General features: G+C 41.9%; 4 protein-coding genes across 5 annotated transcripts in view; all 4 read right to left on the reverse strand.

The window, feature by feature from the left end:
* LOC109642908 (protocadherin alpha-C2-like) overlaps positions 1-16170 on the reverse strand; it is a 167555-nt gene extending 151385 nt beyond the window's left edge. The window contains exon 1 of one of the 2 annotated variants that reach the window (XM_069532013.1): positions 13653-16170. In XM_069532013.1, the coding sequence (XP_069388114.1) occupies positions 13653-16013 (2361 nt within the window). In that variant the 5' untranslated portion in view covers positions 16014-16170. Of the gene's footprint in view, positions 1-251; positions 2759-13652 lie in introns of those variants that run through there. The other variant, XM_069532022.1, reaches the window with a different exon arrangement.
* On the reverse strand, positions 3208-6387 carry LOC109642911 (protocadherin alpha-8-like). The gene has a single exon (XM_020107858.2). The coding sequence runs from the start codon at positions 6100-6102 to the stop codon at positions 3724-3726; it is 2379 nt and encodes a 792-aa protein (XP_019963417.2). The 5' UTR covers positions 6103-6387; the 3' UTR covers positions 3208-3723.
* On the reverse strand, positions 7011-10162 carry LOC109642910 (protocadherin alpha-8-like). Its single transcript, XM_020107856.2, has one exon. It carries the CDS (start codon positions 9555-9557, stop codon positions 7203-7205), a length of 2355 nt encoding a protein of 784 aa, XP_019963415.2. The 5' UTR covers positions 9558-10162; the 3' UTR covers positions 7011-7202.
* Positions 10501-13057, reverse strand: LOC109642909 (protocadherin gamma-C3-like). Its single transcript, XM_020107855.2, has one exon. It carries the CDS (start codon positions 12889-12891, stop codon positions 10501-10503), a length of 2391 nt encoding a protein of 796 aa, XP_019963414.2. The 5' UTR covers positions 12892-13057.
* Positions 16171-16668: the final 498 nt, after the last annotated feature.

The raw sequence follows: 16668 nt of genomic DNA on the forward strand, positions 1-16668 counted from the left end.
TCCAACTGCTACTCAAATGCCAAACTGAAAATGACCATTGAGTGAAGAGTATCACAAGTACACGCCAGACAGCAATATAATGTCTTAGAAGCCGCAGGCAGAATGACCATTAAAACATTTGGTTACTTTTACTGTAACCATTGATTATTTTAAGTTTCTCAAATCATTTGACTCAGGAGGATACTATCTTTAACCAAAATAAGTTTGTGAAAGCATTAAACATTTTCTTAAATTGAGATACGTGGTCTTACCTCACCAGATGTCCCTCTCCTGTCAGGCAGCACTAGAGTATTGGCATGGTTTCCTGGGACTATAGTAGATCCTATACTCATCCTGGGTCCAACTAACATGTAGCGTTTGTCTCCAGATCTGTACTGGATGCTGTGACACAGTGTCCCATCATAATTGGGCTCTTGTAGATATTTAGAAGTGAAGTCTGTGGACTTTGAGCACTGCATTGAAATCAGCACGATGATACTGATGAGAAAAAGAGCTGAAACTGAGCCCAAAGTTATCATCAGGTAAAAAGTCACATTATTGTCCTCATCTGCTTTTGTTGAACTTTTCACATCAGAAGCAGCAAAAGCTTCTTTGGGCTCCACAACTTTGACAATGACAGTAGCTGTTGCTGAGAGTGACACGTTCCCATTGTCTTTGACCAGTATGAGCAGTTTGTGCTCAGCCTCGTCTGTCTCTGTGAATGAGCGAAGTGTTCTGATCTGTCCTGTATAGCGGTCCAAACCAAAGAGACTGTGGTCAGTAACTTCCTGCAGTGAAAACAGTAACCAGCCATTATATCCTATATCAGCGTCATAGGCTCTGACTTTAGTCACCAAGTGTCCTGCGTTCACATTGCGGGGAATCTCCTCCACACCTTCAGCAGAACCGTTGGAGCTGACTGGATACAGGATGACTGGAGCGTTGTCGTTCTGATCCAGAATGAACACGTTCACTGTGATGTTGCTGCTCAGTGACGGAGTTCCAGAATCTGACGCTACAACATGGAACTTGAAGGTTTTCACTGTTTCAAAGTCAAAACTTTTCAGCGCGGAAATGTGTCCATTATCGGAATTTATATTCAGAAAAGAGGCCATATCATTATGGACACCCCCCCTTCCAATTTGATAGGACACTGCTGCATTGTCGTTTAAGTCTTTATCAAATGCACTGACAGAAAATATCAATGCGCCAGGTGCATTGTTTTCCATCAGATATAACGCCAGGGGACTGTGTGGGAACTGTGGAGCGTTATCATTGACATCTGAAACTTCAATACTCAAAGTTTTGAACGTGGAAAGCGGAGGCTCTCCACAGTCGGTAGCTGTTATTGTTATGTCATAATGTGACACAGTTTCTCTGTCTAGCATTTCTTTTGTCACTAATGAATACATGTTTTCTTTAAAAGATGGTTTTAATTCGAATGGCACATTCCCTGTCAGACTGCATATGACTTTTCCATTCAGGCCAGAATCAAGGTCTGTGACACTGATGAGGGAAATCACGGTCCCATGTTTTGAATCTTCTGGGACCATGTTGGATATTGACGTCACCTCTATCCCTGGTTTATTGTCATTCACATCTTGAATCTTTATTTGTACTCGACAGTCTGTTGTCATCGGCGGCTGACCTTTATCAGAGGCCTGGACATCTAACTTAAAAATATTAGCTGTCTCATAGTCAATTGTTCCATTTACTCGTATTTCACCTGTGTTTCTATTGAGGCTAAACAGCTCCAACACCTTAGAATTAATATCACCACCGAAGGCATATTCCACATACCCATTAGTTCCTTCATCTAGATCAGTTGCTTGTACTTTTATTACAACTGTACCCAAAGCAACATTTTCCTGTAACATCACAGAGTAAACCTCTTTCGAAAAAATTGGCCTGTTATCATTGTTGTCGAGAACCTTTATGGTGAGATTAAGAAATGCAGATTTTGCTGGTGTCCCTCCATCTATAGCGGTTAAAACCAAGCTGTGGTTTGTTTTCTGCTCTCGGTCCAACTGCCTCTGTAACACTAAGAATGGGATTTTGTCCTCTTCCCTATCTCGAATTTCTAGATGAAAATCACCGTTCTGACTGAGTTTATAACGCTGCACAGAATTAATTCCCACATCAGGATCACGTGCGCCCGGTAACTGAAACCGGGCCCCTGTTAACGTCGTCTCTGCTATTTCAATTACCTTTTCTTTCTCGGTAAAACTCGGTGCGTGGTCGTTTGCATCCGTTATTTCCACAGTGACATAATGAATTTCCAGCGGATTTTCAATAACGATTTTCACATCTATCGAACAGGCAGCGTTTCTATCGCACAGCAGTTCTCGGTCGAGATTCTTGTGAACATACAGAACCCCATTGTTCGGGTTTACCTCAAACAGCGCGTCCTGAGCTCCAGACACGATACGGAATCGTCTGTTAATCAAGGTGCTGACGTCCAGGCCCAAATCTTTGGCCACGTTTCCAACAACAGCTCCCACTTTGACCTCCTCCGGTGTCGAGTATTTTATCTGGGCGAAGATCAGCTCGCCAAAGCAAAACAGCAGAGAGAAAAGCAGGGGACGCGACCAAGAAATCATTCTGCCTCTTTATCCTTCCTCTCCTTTGGCGTAATTCATTTAGAATATTATCCTCGAATAGCGTAGTCTTAAAACACCCCAGCCGTCCTTAGATTACGTCTCAGAAAAGCCTGTGCACGATGGAAAGAAAATATCCGAATATGTGGCATCCTTTGTGACCGAGCAGACAAAAACCTGTCTTTGAAAGGGGCAGAGTCTATTAATGAAGCCTCTGCAATGCCGTACTGTAACACTGACACCCAGTGGATTATGTACGTGTACATTCACTATAAAGCGGAGAAAAACGACTCCACAGAACAGAAAGCGTCAAATTTAGTCTCACACATCCAAATATACTTAGGATCAACATTCATCATCATCGGGTACACAACAGCGTTGGTGCTGTTATGTCGCAAATCTTAACAAACCATTCAATCGATAAAATTAAACGAAGTTTGGTCTCTCTTCTATCTGATATAATAAAACCAAATGTAGACGTCACCACAGCGTGACCAAAGAATTACGACCACACGCCAGTATGTAGGGGTTTACAGACTTAATGACCCGAAATAGTTTGCAATATGAAGAGAATGAAGGTTAGAACATCTGTAGTAGATCAAACCAAAGAGAGTGAGGTCTGTTTAATTGAACCACTGGAATCCTGGAAATACAACCAGATTCTTAAAAGACGGATGCGAAGGTAATACGCAGTGATTTGTAGAAAATGGGCTGAAACACAGACCACTAGGTAAATTCTTTACATCCATAAGAATCCGAGATATAAATACATACAACTTTAAAAAGACAATAAAATCCTGACTTTAAAATGTGACCAAGAGTAACGCCGTGTCAGAACCATGGACAGCGCTGCGGAAAATGCCATTAACTTTACATGAATCCCTCTGAAGAGAAGCCTAAAAATATTGTTTAAAAAATATTCCAACTGCTACTCAAATGCCAAACTGAAAATGACCATTGAGTGAAGAGTATCACAAGTACACGCCAGACAGCAATATAATGTCTTAGAAGCCGCAGGCAGAATGACCATTAAAACATTTGGTTACTTTTACTGTAACCATTGATTATTTTAAGTTTCTCAAATCATTTGACTCAGGAGGATACTATCTTTAACCAAAATAAGTTTGTGAAAGCATTAAACATTTTCTTAAATTGAGATACGTGGTCTTACCTCACCAGATGTCCCTCTCCTGTCAGGCAGCACTAGAGTATTGGCATGGTTTCCTGGGACTATAGTAGATCCTATACTCATCCTGGGTCCAACTAACATGTAGCGTTTGTCTCCAGATCTGTACTGGATGCTGTGACACAGTGTCCCATCATAATTGGGCTCTTGTAGATATTTAGAAGTGAAGTCTGTGGACTTTGAGCACTGCATTGAAATCAGCACGATGATACTGATGAGAAAAAGAGCTGAAACTGAGCCCAAAGTTATCATCAGGTAAAAAGTCACATTATTGTCCTCATCTGCTTTTGTTGAACTTTTCACATCAGAAGCAGCAAAAGCTTCTTTGGGCTCCACAACTTTGACAATGACAGTAGCTGTTGCTGAGAGTGACACGTTCCCATTGTCTTTGACCAGTATGAGCAGTTTGTGCTCAGCCTCGTCTGTCTCTGTGAATGAGCGAAGTGTTCTGATCTGTCCTGTATAGCGGTCCAAACCAAAGAGACTGTGGTCAGTAACTTCCTGCAGTGAAAACAGTAACCAGCCGTTATATCCTATATCAGCGTCATAGGCTCGGACTTTAGTCACCAAGTGTCCTGCGTTCACATTGCGGGGAATCTCCTCCACACCTTCAGCAGAACCGTTGGAGCTGACTGGATACAGGATGACTGGAGCGTTGTCGTTCTGATCCAGAATGAACACGTTCACTGTGACGTTGCTGCTCAGTGACGGAGTTCCAGAATCTGACGCGACAACGTGGAACTGGAAAGTTTTCACTGTTTCAAAGTCGAAACTCTTTAGTGCGGTAATGTGTCCATTATCAGGATTTACATTCAGGAAAGACATTATATCATTTTTACTTCCTTCTCTGACAATATGATACGAAACAGCTGCATTGTCATTTAAATCATTGTCCGTTGCACTCACAGAGAAAATCAATTTTCCAGCAACATTATTTTCTGACAGATAAAACTGTAATGGGTTTTGGGAGAATTGAGGACTGTTGTCATTAACGTCTGATATCTGAATATTTAGAGTTTTAAAGGTGGACAAGGGAGGGTCACCACCGTCGGTAGCTTTTATTGTTATTTCATAATGTGACACCTGCTCTCGATCTAATAAATTCTTAGTAATAACTGAATAAGTGTTCTCTTTGTACGACGGCTGTAACTGAAACGGAACGTCAGAGGTTATGCTTGAAACTATTTTTCCATTTACATTTGAGTCTTTGTCCCGCACACTAAGAAGTGAAATAACAGTTCCAGGTTTCGAGTCTTCTGACACGGTATTTGACAGTGACGTCACTTCTATTTCCGGTGGATTATCGTTGACGTCTTTAATTTTAATAATGACTCTACACTCACCTGTCAGTGGAGGTGTTCCTTTATCGGATGCCTCAATGTCAAGTTTATAGACGTCGTTTTCTTCATAGTCCACTTCTCCCTTTACTCTGATCTCTCCAGTTAATTTGTCCAATTCAAAGATGTCATAGACTTTTTTCTTCAGAGTTTTTCCAAGGTTGTATTCAATCTTTCCACCGCTGCCTTCATCTGGGTCCGTCGCATTTATTTTTATTACTGACGTACCGACTGGAACATTTTCTTGTATTTCAATTTGGTAAATCTCTTGACTAAATACAGGGCGATTGTCGTTAGTATCCAGAACAATAATGGAAACGTTAAGTGCACCTGATCTCGGAGGTTTACCTCCGTCAGTAGCTGTAATAAAAAGCAGGTGTTTGCTCGCTTGTTCTCTGTCCAGTGACTTTTTCAGCACTAAAAATGGTATTTTATCCTCGTCGCTTTGACGAATATCTATCGTGAAGTGATCATTTGACGATAAAGTGTATGTGCGAATCGAATTAATTCCAGCATCCGGGTCACGAGCCGGGTGCAACTGAAACCGCTTTCCTGGCAAGGTTTGTTCACCTATTTCAAATATCTGGTGTTTTTCAGGAAAACTGGGAGCGTGATCATTCACATCAGTAATTTCTACAACCACGTAGTGTATTTCCAAAGGGTTTTCAACGAGGATCTTTAGCTCTATTAAACAAGCACCGCTGCCCTGACAGAGCTCCTCTCTGTCGATTTTCTTATGAACATACAGAGCCCCATTGTCCTGGTTTACATCAAAAAACGTCTCCTTAGATTCAGAAACAACACGGAACCGTCTTTCAAACAGAGAATTAATGTCAAGGCCAAGATCCTTCGCAGCATTTCCGACGACAGTTCCGTCTTTTACCTCCTCCGGAATCGAGTACCTTATTTCTGCCAAAGCTCGTTTTCCGACAAACAACAGTAGAGCCAAATAAAAAGAGAAGCCGGTGTATTTCCTTGTTCGAGCCTGTGCTTTAGTCTCCATCGTTTTCCAGCAAAATATAAACACACAAAATCCCTTTACTGCAAAAATGGTTTACTATATGCAACCATCAGTGTGTCGCATAGTGAAAAATTCAGCAAGATCCCATCGTTTGACGAGCTTGATTCAACTGTGTCCTGTGCCTTTCAGTGAGCAAACAAAAGCTTTGTGAGGGGAGGGACACGGTACCGTAAGATTTCCCTATGAAGACTAATACTGACACCCAGAGGTCATTAGATAAGTAGGATATACATCCTCCAATATGATGGGACAAACAAACTCAATCCATTGCGGCTCTTACATACAATCAAGATTTAAAATTCATTATTTAAGGTTTTCATTTACATACAATCCGAGCAGAATGTCTTCAGATGAACCATAGGAAGAGCTTCTTACTTGAAGATGTTAAAATTACGTGCAGTTAGTGGACTTGCAAAATGTAGGCTTCTATTCGTATTTGTTTGTGCGCCATGTTTCACGTAACAACAAAAAGAAAATACTTTTCAGCACCATAGACAGAGACCAAATTCAGGCGTTCTACCATGGTGATAGAACTCTTAACTCATCCACATTACTCTCACGAACAAAGGATTCAGCAACAACTTATTTGTATTTCAGGATTTAAAAGAATATTTACTCAATATATCAAACAGTTTATCTCGAGCAAAAGTATTTCTGGACATTGACTGCGATCAGATCAAAGGATATGAACTATTTCATAGATGATTGGTGTTTATCAGGGTTGACAGTAACAAACAAATGGTGAGGGTAGTGTGGAAAAGGTAGACGTATATTTTCTTATTTCAAACAAAAATGCATCAAAGATCTAAAATCTTTTGATACATTGTTTTGAAAAATGACATATACTGCTCTAAAAAGTGATGAATTTCTGTGATTATTGTTTCTCTTAATTAAGTCAGAGTAAATGTTTCAAATAAAACCATTGAATTTATTATCAGTATTTACAGAGGGGTTGAGATTGTTTTAAACGGTTTTGTAGTGTTCAGTGAATGATATGCCTGAGTAGTGATATGAGGGAAACATCCTATTCAACACAAATCAATAACACAGCGTTCCATGTGTGCAAAATCTCTTATTATTATTTAAGCTCTTACCTCTCCAGATGTCCCCCTCCTGTCAGGCAGCACTAGAGTATTGGCATGGCTTCCTGGGACTATAGTAGATCCTATACTCATCCGTGGTCCAACTAACATGTAGCGTTTGTCTCCAGATCTGTACTGGATGCTGTGACACAGTGTCCCATCATAATTGGGCTCTTGTAGATATTTAGAAGTGAAGTCTGTGGACTTTGAGCACTGCATTGAAATCAGCACGATGATACTGATGAGAAAAAGAGCTGAAACTGAGCCCAAGGTTATCATCAGGTAAAAAGTCACATTATTGTCCTCATCTGCTTTTGTTGAACTTTTCACATCAGAAGCAGCAAAAGCTTCTTTGGGCTCCACAACTTTGACAATGACAGTAGCTGTTGCTGAGAGTGACACGTTCCCATTGTCTTTGACCAGTATGAGCAGTTTGTGCTCAGCCTCGTCTGTCTCTGTGAATGAGCGAAGTGTTCTGATCTGTCCTGTATAGCGGTCCAAACCAAAGAGACTGTGGTCAGTAACTTCCTGCAGTGAAAACAGTAACCAGCCGTTATATCCTATATCAGCGTCATAGGCTCGGACTTTAGTCACCAAGTGTCCTGCGTTCACATTGCGGGGAATCTCCTCCACACCTTCAGCAGAGCCGTTGGAGCTGACTGGATACAGGATGACTGGAGCGTTGTCGTTCTGATCCAGAATGAACACGTTCACTGTGACGTTGCTGCTCAGTGACGGAGTTCCAGAATCTGACGCTACAACGTGGAACTTGAAAGTTTTCACCGTTTCAAAGTCGAAACTTTTCAGCGCTGATATTTGTCCATTATCTGAGTTGATACTTAAAAATGCTGCATTTTTAACTTGAGTACCTTCCTCTCTCACAATATGATAAGTTAAAGCTGCGTTTTCATTCAAGTCTTTATCCGAAGCTGTCACAGAAAATATAATATTTCCTGGCACGTTATTTTCCACCAGATAAAGTTCGATTGGATTCTGCAGAAACTCTGGGTTGTTATCATTCACGTCTGATACATCAATACTCAGAGTTTTGAATGTAGACAGAGGGGGCTGCCCACAGTCTGTCGCAGTTAGTTCAATGTCATAATGTGACACCTTTTCTCGATCCAAGCGATTTTTCAAAACTAACGAGTACATATTATCTTGAAATGACGGTTTTAATTCGAATGACACATTATCTGAAAGACTACATATCACTTTTCCGTTTAAACCAGCGTCTCTGTCAGAAATACTAATGAGAGAAACCACCGTCCCGGGTTTTGAGTCTTCAGATACCATCTTTGACAGCGACGTCACCTCTATCTCAGGTTTGTTGTCATTTTCGTCCAGAACTTTGATTATCACTCTGCAATCAGTGCTCATTGGAGGTTGTCCTTTGTCAGTGGCATGGACATTTAACTTAAAAACCTCATTCTTTTCAAAGTCAATTTCTCCCTTTACCCGGATTTCACCGGTGTCTTTATTTAAGATAAACGTGTCGTATATTTTCGAGTCAAGTTCGCTGCCGAAAAAATATTCAATATCTCCATTTGCACCTTCATCCAGATCAGTTGCTGTTACTGTAATTACACTTGTTTCAGCTTTGACATTTTCAGGTATTGTTACTGAATACTCTTCTTGGCTAAATATAGGATGATTATCATTTGAATCGAGGACGACGACTGTGACATTAAGAGTCCCTGATCTCAGTGGATTTCCACCATCAACCGCTGTCAGTATCAGTTTGTGCTCATTGTGTTTTTCTCGATCTAGAGATTTTTGTAAAACTAAGAATGGTATCTTGTCATCTCCTCTCTCTCTTATACTAAAATATTCGTTGTGGTTTAATTTATACACACGTACTGTATTGGTGCCAACATCGGGATCACGAGCAGTTGGTAATTGGAAGCGTCGGCCAAGGAGAGTGGACTCAGGGATTTCTAATTTTTTTTCTTCCTCCTGAAAACTTGGGGTATGATCGTTTACATCAATGATTTCCACTGCCACATAATGTATTTCCATAGGATTCTCAGCGACCATTTTCAGGTTTACTACACACGGCGAAGCGCTTTCACAGAGCTCCTCCCGGTCGATGCTTTTACGCACGTACAACACGCCATTGTTCTGATGTACTTCAAACTGAGAATCTCCTGTTCCGGAGACGATACGAAAGCGTCTTTCATCCAATGAAGTGATGTCGAGTCCTAGATCCTTTGCGACATTTCCAACAATAGATCCAACCTTCACTTCCTCTGGAACAGAATATTTGATCTGAGCTGAAACCCGCATTACGCAGCTCAGCATCACAGAAAAACGAAATGACACCCACCATGCGTGTATTCCTCGTCTTTGTCCCATCGCCTCAGCTCAGATGACTGTTGTTATTGTTGTATCCACTCAAAGGTACTTTTGAAGGAGGAAATCGTCTAAAACACAAAGTACGCTGAGGAACCGTCTCCCATATTTCCAGCCTCACTCTGTGCGTAACGGCATCAGTCGTTTGTGTGGAAGGTTTTACAGCGTTCTGTCTGTCGATCAGAACAAAACCTCTCTGGAAGGGGCAGGGCCATCTCCATAACGCAACAATGTATGCTGATATGACACTGACACCTCGTGGATAGTGCACAATATGACCAGTTTCTAACCCGGCTCATAAACGAAGATGGTAATGTGTTTCCGCAGTCCAAGATTGAAACTGTGGTGTGATAGACGTATTGTAAATTACATTATGGACACAATGTCCACCACACTCCAATCTAATTGCCATTGTATACAAACAAAATTTTTTCCAGGAATTCCTGGGAAAGCTTGAGAAGATGCGTTCAGATTTGTATTGACCCACTACTGTGGTGTGTAAGAAAACACAGGAAGTAGTAAATCTCTAAAAATACAAGCCACAACTTTGCTCTTTGAAATTCATAGATGAAATACACAAACCATTAAAACTTTCTTCCTTGACACTCCTCCACTACGACGTAGCGTGACTCAGTGTCAGCACCATGGACAGCGCCGTGAAGTGTTTAGTTTTAAAGCTATTGATTCAAAATACATATTCGAACTGAAACTCAAATACCAAGGTAAAATTACCAGTTAGACCAATTACACCACAAATACAATTCAGCACATTTAAACATTGTGTCATTGTAGTAGCCAGCACGTTTTAATTTTCTAAGAGAGAAATACCAAACATTGAGAAAACGCTTAAATTAAAACAGCAAGGAATATAATTATTTTCATTGATTATAGTGGTAATTGTATTAATTTTACGAAGAAATATTCTTTACAAACCCAGAGTGAATTCTTATGGATGAAAACTATTCATTAATTCGAAATCAAAACATAGGCTTACCTCTCCAGAAGTCCCCCTCCTGTCAGGCAGCACTAGAGTATTGGCATGGCTTCCTGGGACTATAGTAGATCCTATACTCATCCTGGGTCCAACTAACATGTAGCGTTTGTCTCCAGATCTGTACTGGATGCTGTGACACAGTGTCCCATCATAATTGGGCTCTTGTAGATATTTAGAAGTGAAGTCTGTGGACTTTGAGCACTGCATTGAAATCAGCACGATGATACTGATGAGAAAAAGAGCTGAAACTGAGCCCAAAGTTATCATCAGGTAAAAAGTCACATTATTGTCCTCATCTGCTTTTGTTGAACTTTTCACATCAGAAGCTGCAAAAGCTTCTTTGGGCTCCACAACTTTGACAATGACAGTAGCTGTTGCTGAGAGTGAAACGTTCCCATTGTCTTTGACCAGTATGAGCAGTTTGTGCTCAGCCTCGTCTGTCTCTGTGAATGAGCGAAGTGTTCTGATCTGTCCTGTATAGCGGTCCAAACCAAAGAGACTGTGGTCAGTGACTTCCTGCAGTGAAAACAGTAACCAGCCGTTATATCCTATATCAGCGTCATAGGCTCTGACTTTAGTCACCAAGTGTCCTGCGTTCACATTGCGGGGAATCTCCTCCACACCTTCAGCTGAACCGTTGGAGCTGACTGGATACAGGATGACTGGAGCGTTGTCGTTCTGATCCAGAATGAACACGTTCACTGTGACGTTGCTGCTCAGTGACGGAGTTCCAGAATCTGACGCAACAACGTGGAACTTGAACGTTTTCACTGTTTCAAAGTCGAAACTTTTCAGCGCGGATATTTCTCCGTTTTCCGAGTTTACATTCAGGAACGATGTCGCATCACCCTGCAGCCCATCACCTCTCACAATGTGGTATATTATTACTGCATTTTCATTTAGATCATTATCCGCAGCAGTCACAGAAAATATGGAGGCGCCCGGGGCATTGTTTTCTACCAGATAAAGTTCATATGGATTGTGACTAAAAACTGGTTTGTTATCATTAACATCTGACACCTGAACACGTAAGGTTTTTGATGAGGAAAGTGGAGGTTCACCACAGTCAGTAGCTGTTATTGTGATGTCATAATCGGACACAGTTTCTCGATCTAAACGCCCTTTTGTGACAAGAGAGTACATGTTTTCCTCGATGGATGGCGTCAAATCAAACGGAACATTGTCTGAGATTTTACAAATAACTTTTCCATTAACACCTGAGTCTCTGTCCGTGACACTAATAAGGGAGATAACGGTGCCAGGCTTTGAATCCTCGGGGACAACGTTGGACAGTGATGTCACTTCAATATCTGGCTGATTATCGTTCACATCTTTAATTTTTATCACAACTCTGCTTCCAGCCGTCCAGGGTAGCTGCCCTTTATCTGAAGCCTGCAAGTCTAATCTGTAAATTTCCGTGTCCTCAAAGTCCACTTTTCCTTTCACTCGAATCTCACCAGTGACGCTATCTAATTCAAATGTCTCTTGCACTTTCTTCTTTTGTGTTTTTCCAAACGTGTATTCAATCACGCTGTTCAAACCCTCATCCAAATCCGTAGCGTTCAGTTGTATTACAAGAGTTCCTATCGGCGCATTTTCATCCAACGACACGCTATAAGTGTCTTTGCTGAACACAGGGCGATTATCATTTACATCTAGTACAGTGATTGTTAAATTAAGACTCCCAGATTTGGCCGGACTGCCCCCATCAATAGCCGTCAATGTTAAATGATGTTCTGCCTTTTGCTCCCTGTCCAAAGGCTTTTTCAGCACTAAAAACGGGATCTTGTCCCCCTCGCTGTCCCTCACCTCTGTATCAAAAAATTCATTTTGGTTCAATTTATATAATCGCACCGACTGTGTACCGACGTCAGGGTCTCTGGCGGCATGGATTTGGAAACGAGTACCTGGGGGAGTGTGCTCTGCTATTTCCAGTCGCTGCTCGCTTTCCGGAAAGGTCGGTGAATGGTCATTAACATCCCTTATTTCAACACTAACATAATGTATTTCCAGTGGGCTCTCGACAACAATTTTCAGGTTTATTAAACAAACCTTTGTTCCATCGCAGATTTCTTCGCGGTCCATAATTTCCCCTACATACAACACTCCATTGTTCTGATTCAATTGAAATAGAGCGTGATTTGGACCGGAAACGACGCGGAACCTCCTGTCTGTCAAAGTGCTGGTGTCAAGCCCCAAATCCTTAGCGACATTTCCAACAGGGGATCCCACTTGTACTTCTTCTGGAACTGAGTATCTTAGCTGAGCCCAAATCCCCTCCTCAAAGCACAGCAACAAAATCCACCAGCAGTTCACTCGGCTCCTTTGTCCTCGATATCCCATTGTGAAGCAAAAAAGCGGCTTTATTTGACGTAAATACAGCGATCCAGTTGTTCATCGAATCAGCAAAATTAGATAAATTACAGCATTTTCAAACAGAAACACCCCCACACACATATATGAACCGCTTTTCACGAGTAATGCAAAATCTACGATGTGCACTCCGCAAGTATACCCTTCATCTGAGATGATCTGGACATGGGCAGGGCCAGTGCAGGATAAGCAACACAACCATTACCGAGGCCACACTGACATCATCTGGCCACTGGGCTTCAATACGATACGAAATCAAGTGTTTTACTTCACTTCTGACTTCCTTCAGTAGATACTGTCAATAGATGGGACAAGTTATGGTCGTAAAATTTGCTCTAATATCTCGTGGTATCTGTATTCGAGGCAGACTAGAAGTGGAGACACACACTGTCACTCTGCCCCACACGTCCATGTTGTTCGATACAGGGATTAGCTTTGACTAATTCTAGTCACGTGACTTCACATACATGTATGGAACTCAGCTCGAGTGGTTATAGATCATTCTGCAGTCGTTGTGTTGCCAATAAGGAGAAATAATTAGATCAAGTAATAGTGAAAACACATAGGGATTATTTCAGCACCACGAACAGCGCCATTTCTCACTCAGAAAAGCAAAGAGGAAGAAGAAGAAGAAAAAGAAGAAGGGAAACATGCAGCTGCTTACATATGAACCACAGTTCAACATAGCGTGTCAAAGCATATGAGGTTATAGTAAAAAAATATATATTTACCTCTCCTGAAGTCCCTCTCCTGTCAGGCAGCACTAGAGTATTGGCATGGCTTCCTGGGACTATAGTAGATCCTATACTCATCCTGGGTCCAACTAACATGTAGCGTTTGTCTCCAGATCTGTACTGGATGCTGTGACACAGTGTCCCATCATAATTGGGCTCTTGTAGATATTTAGAAGTGAAGTCTGTGGACTTTGAGCACTGCATTGAAATCAGCACGATGATACTGATGAGAAAAAGAGCTGAAACTGAGCCCAAAGTTATCATCAGGTAAAAAGTCACATTATTGTCCTCATCTGCTTTTGTTGAACTTTTCACATCAGAATCAGCAAAAGCTTCTTTGGGCTCCACAACTTTGACAATGACAGTAGCTGTTGCTGAGAGTGACACGTTCCCATTGTCTTTGACCAGTATGAGCAGTTTGTGCTCAGCCTCGTCTGTCTCTGTGAATGAGCGAAGTGTTCTGATCTGTCCTGTATAGCGGTCCAAACCAAAGAGACTGTGGTCAGTAACTTCCTGCAGTGAAAACAGTAACCAGCCGTTATATCCTATATCAGCGTCATAGGCTCTGACTTTAGTCACCAAGTGTCCTGCGTTCACATTGCGGGGAATCTCCTCCACACCTTCAGCAGAACCGTTGGAGCTGACTGGATACAGGATGACTGGAGCGTTGTCGTTCTGATCCAGAATGAACACGTTCACTGTGACGTTGCTGCTCAGTGACGGAGTTCCAGAATCTGAGGCAACAACGTGGAACTTGAACGTTTTCACTGTTTCAAAGTCGAAGCTTTTCAGCGCTGAAATCGTGCCATTGGCTTCGTTTATATTTAAAAAGGAGGTTACAGTGGGACCTGGACTCTTCCGGTCTAATGAATATGTGACTGCTGCATTTTCACCTCCATCAGCATCAGTTGCACGCACTGAAAAAATGGACATTCCAGCCTTGTTATTTTCAGGCACATAAAAAGTGTATGGGCTCTCAGTGAACAAAGGACTGTTATCATTGACATCTAGCACATCCACCTGTATCACCTTGGTAGATGACAGAGCGGGGCTCCCTAAATCTTTAGCTGTTATCGTGATCTCATACATGTGCATTGTTTCCTTATCCAGGTAGGCCTTGGTGATCAAAGAGTACGACTGTCCGTCAGGGGATGGCTTTAAGTCAAAGGGTAAATGTCCAGGCACACTGCACACGACCTGTCCATTCACACCTGAGTCCAAGTCCGTCACACCCATCAACGCCACCACTGTTCCAAGAGGTGCGTCCTCTGGAATGCGACTGGAGAGGGACGTGATCTCTATTTCCGGATGGTTATCATTCACGTCTTCCACTCTAACCACCACGTTGCAGTGTGTGGACAGAGACACTGCACCTTTGTCTGCAGCCAGGACCTTAATCTCATAGACCTGCTTCTCTTCGTAATCGAGGCCTCCTTTCACTGTTAGTCTGCCAGTTCTACTATCCAAATCAAACGGCTCAGAAGACAAGCCTCTGAGTTTACTCCTCAGAGAATATTCGACCTCACCGTTCATTCCCTCATCCGAGTCAGTTGCATTTACTGTCAGAAGAAATGTCCCTGCAGGCGCGTCTTCCTTTATTGTTACGGTGTATTTTTGTTTATGACACACGGGTGGGTTGTCATTTACGTCAGACACAATAACGGTGATATTAATTGTGCCAGATTTCGATGGTTTCCCTCCATCAGAAGCTGTTAATTGTAACCAGTGTTGAGCTGCGTGTTCTCTGTCCAGCGGTCGTTGTAAAATCAGGAACGGCACTTTTCCGTCCTCCCCGGATTCCTCTGTTTCCAGGCGAAAATACTGGTTGTGGTTCAGCTTATATGACTGTAAGGAATTCATGCCAACATCCAAGTCGTGGGCTCCTTCCATTTGAAATCGAGATCCAACCACGGCGGACTCCAGTACCTCCAATGTGTAGTTCTCTTCAGGAAATTTCGGCGAGTTGTCGTTTACATCGATTATTTCAACTATTACTTGATGCATCTCGAGGGGATTTTCGACCACTGCTTTCAGATTTGTGACGCACGGAGCGGTTTTTGCGCACAGCTCCTCTCTGTCCACTCTCTGGTTTACCAACAAAACCCCATCTCTGGCATTTACCTTAAACAGATCCTGCTTTGTTCCTGACACGACACGAAGGTTTCTTTCCACCAGTCGTCCAAGATCTAATCCAAGGTCTTTGGCAACGTTTCCCACTGGCGTCGCTAATTTCACTTCTTCCTGGATAGAATACCGGATTTGAGCAGAGATTCCCTCCAGTTTCATCACAACCAGCAGCGTCAGACAAAAGAAAATCCACACATCCAGTCGTTGTCCTTTGCTGTGCGTTATCGCCATTGTTTGATTTAATCGCTGGTCTTAAATCCGTTAACAAAACTCGTATGGAATTTTCAGTTTTTTCTTATGGAGAATAAAAAACAAAGCTCCGCGGGAACCATCGTTTCTAGCAGAAGGATGAAGGCTGTTCAGCCCGTTCTGTCACTCGGTCTCTTTGCACATTTAAAACAAGATGTGCCTCTCCCACAGACGCAACCATTGTGAATATATGTGGTGTAACAGCACCACCCATTGTCACTGCTGCGATGCTTTTAGTTTAGCCTGTGTGATTTTGTTTAAAAAAACTATTCCACATAAGATGCTCAAAGCCGAAGTTACAATAACAAAATATCTTATTTTGACATTCAGCTCTGTATTTAAGTCTGGCTCTTACAAGCCGACACTGAAAAGTAATATTAATATTAATATTTCCAACCTGAGGGGTAAGTTTATCTCTCCATAAAGTCAAAATGTCACTTATTTTATATTTTATCCCATTGTTTTATGATGTCTATTCCCACCTATAGATATTACCAACACATGTCTTGTCTAATGACAACTTAGTGTGTTAAAATGAAACAATCTAAAGACAGATTTAAAGGAGCATTTTTATTTTTTTACCCACAGTAAGAAGAATGATGTGGGTCTGTAGAGAGTGATGCAGTTTAGCAATAAT

This window comes from Paralichthys olivaceus, chromosome 9 (assembly GCF_024713975.1).
Source record: "Paralichthys olivaceus isolate ysfri-2021 chromosome 9, ASM2471397v2, whole genome shotgun sequence".
Classification (NCBI taxonomy): Eukaryota; Metazoa; Chordata; class Actinopteri; order Pleuronectiformes; family Paralichthyidae; genus Paralichthys; species Paralichthys olivaceus.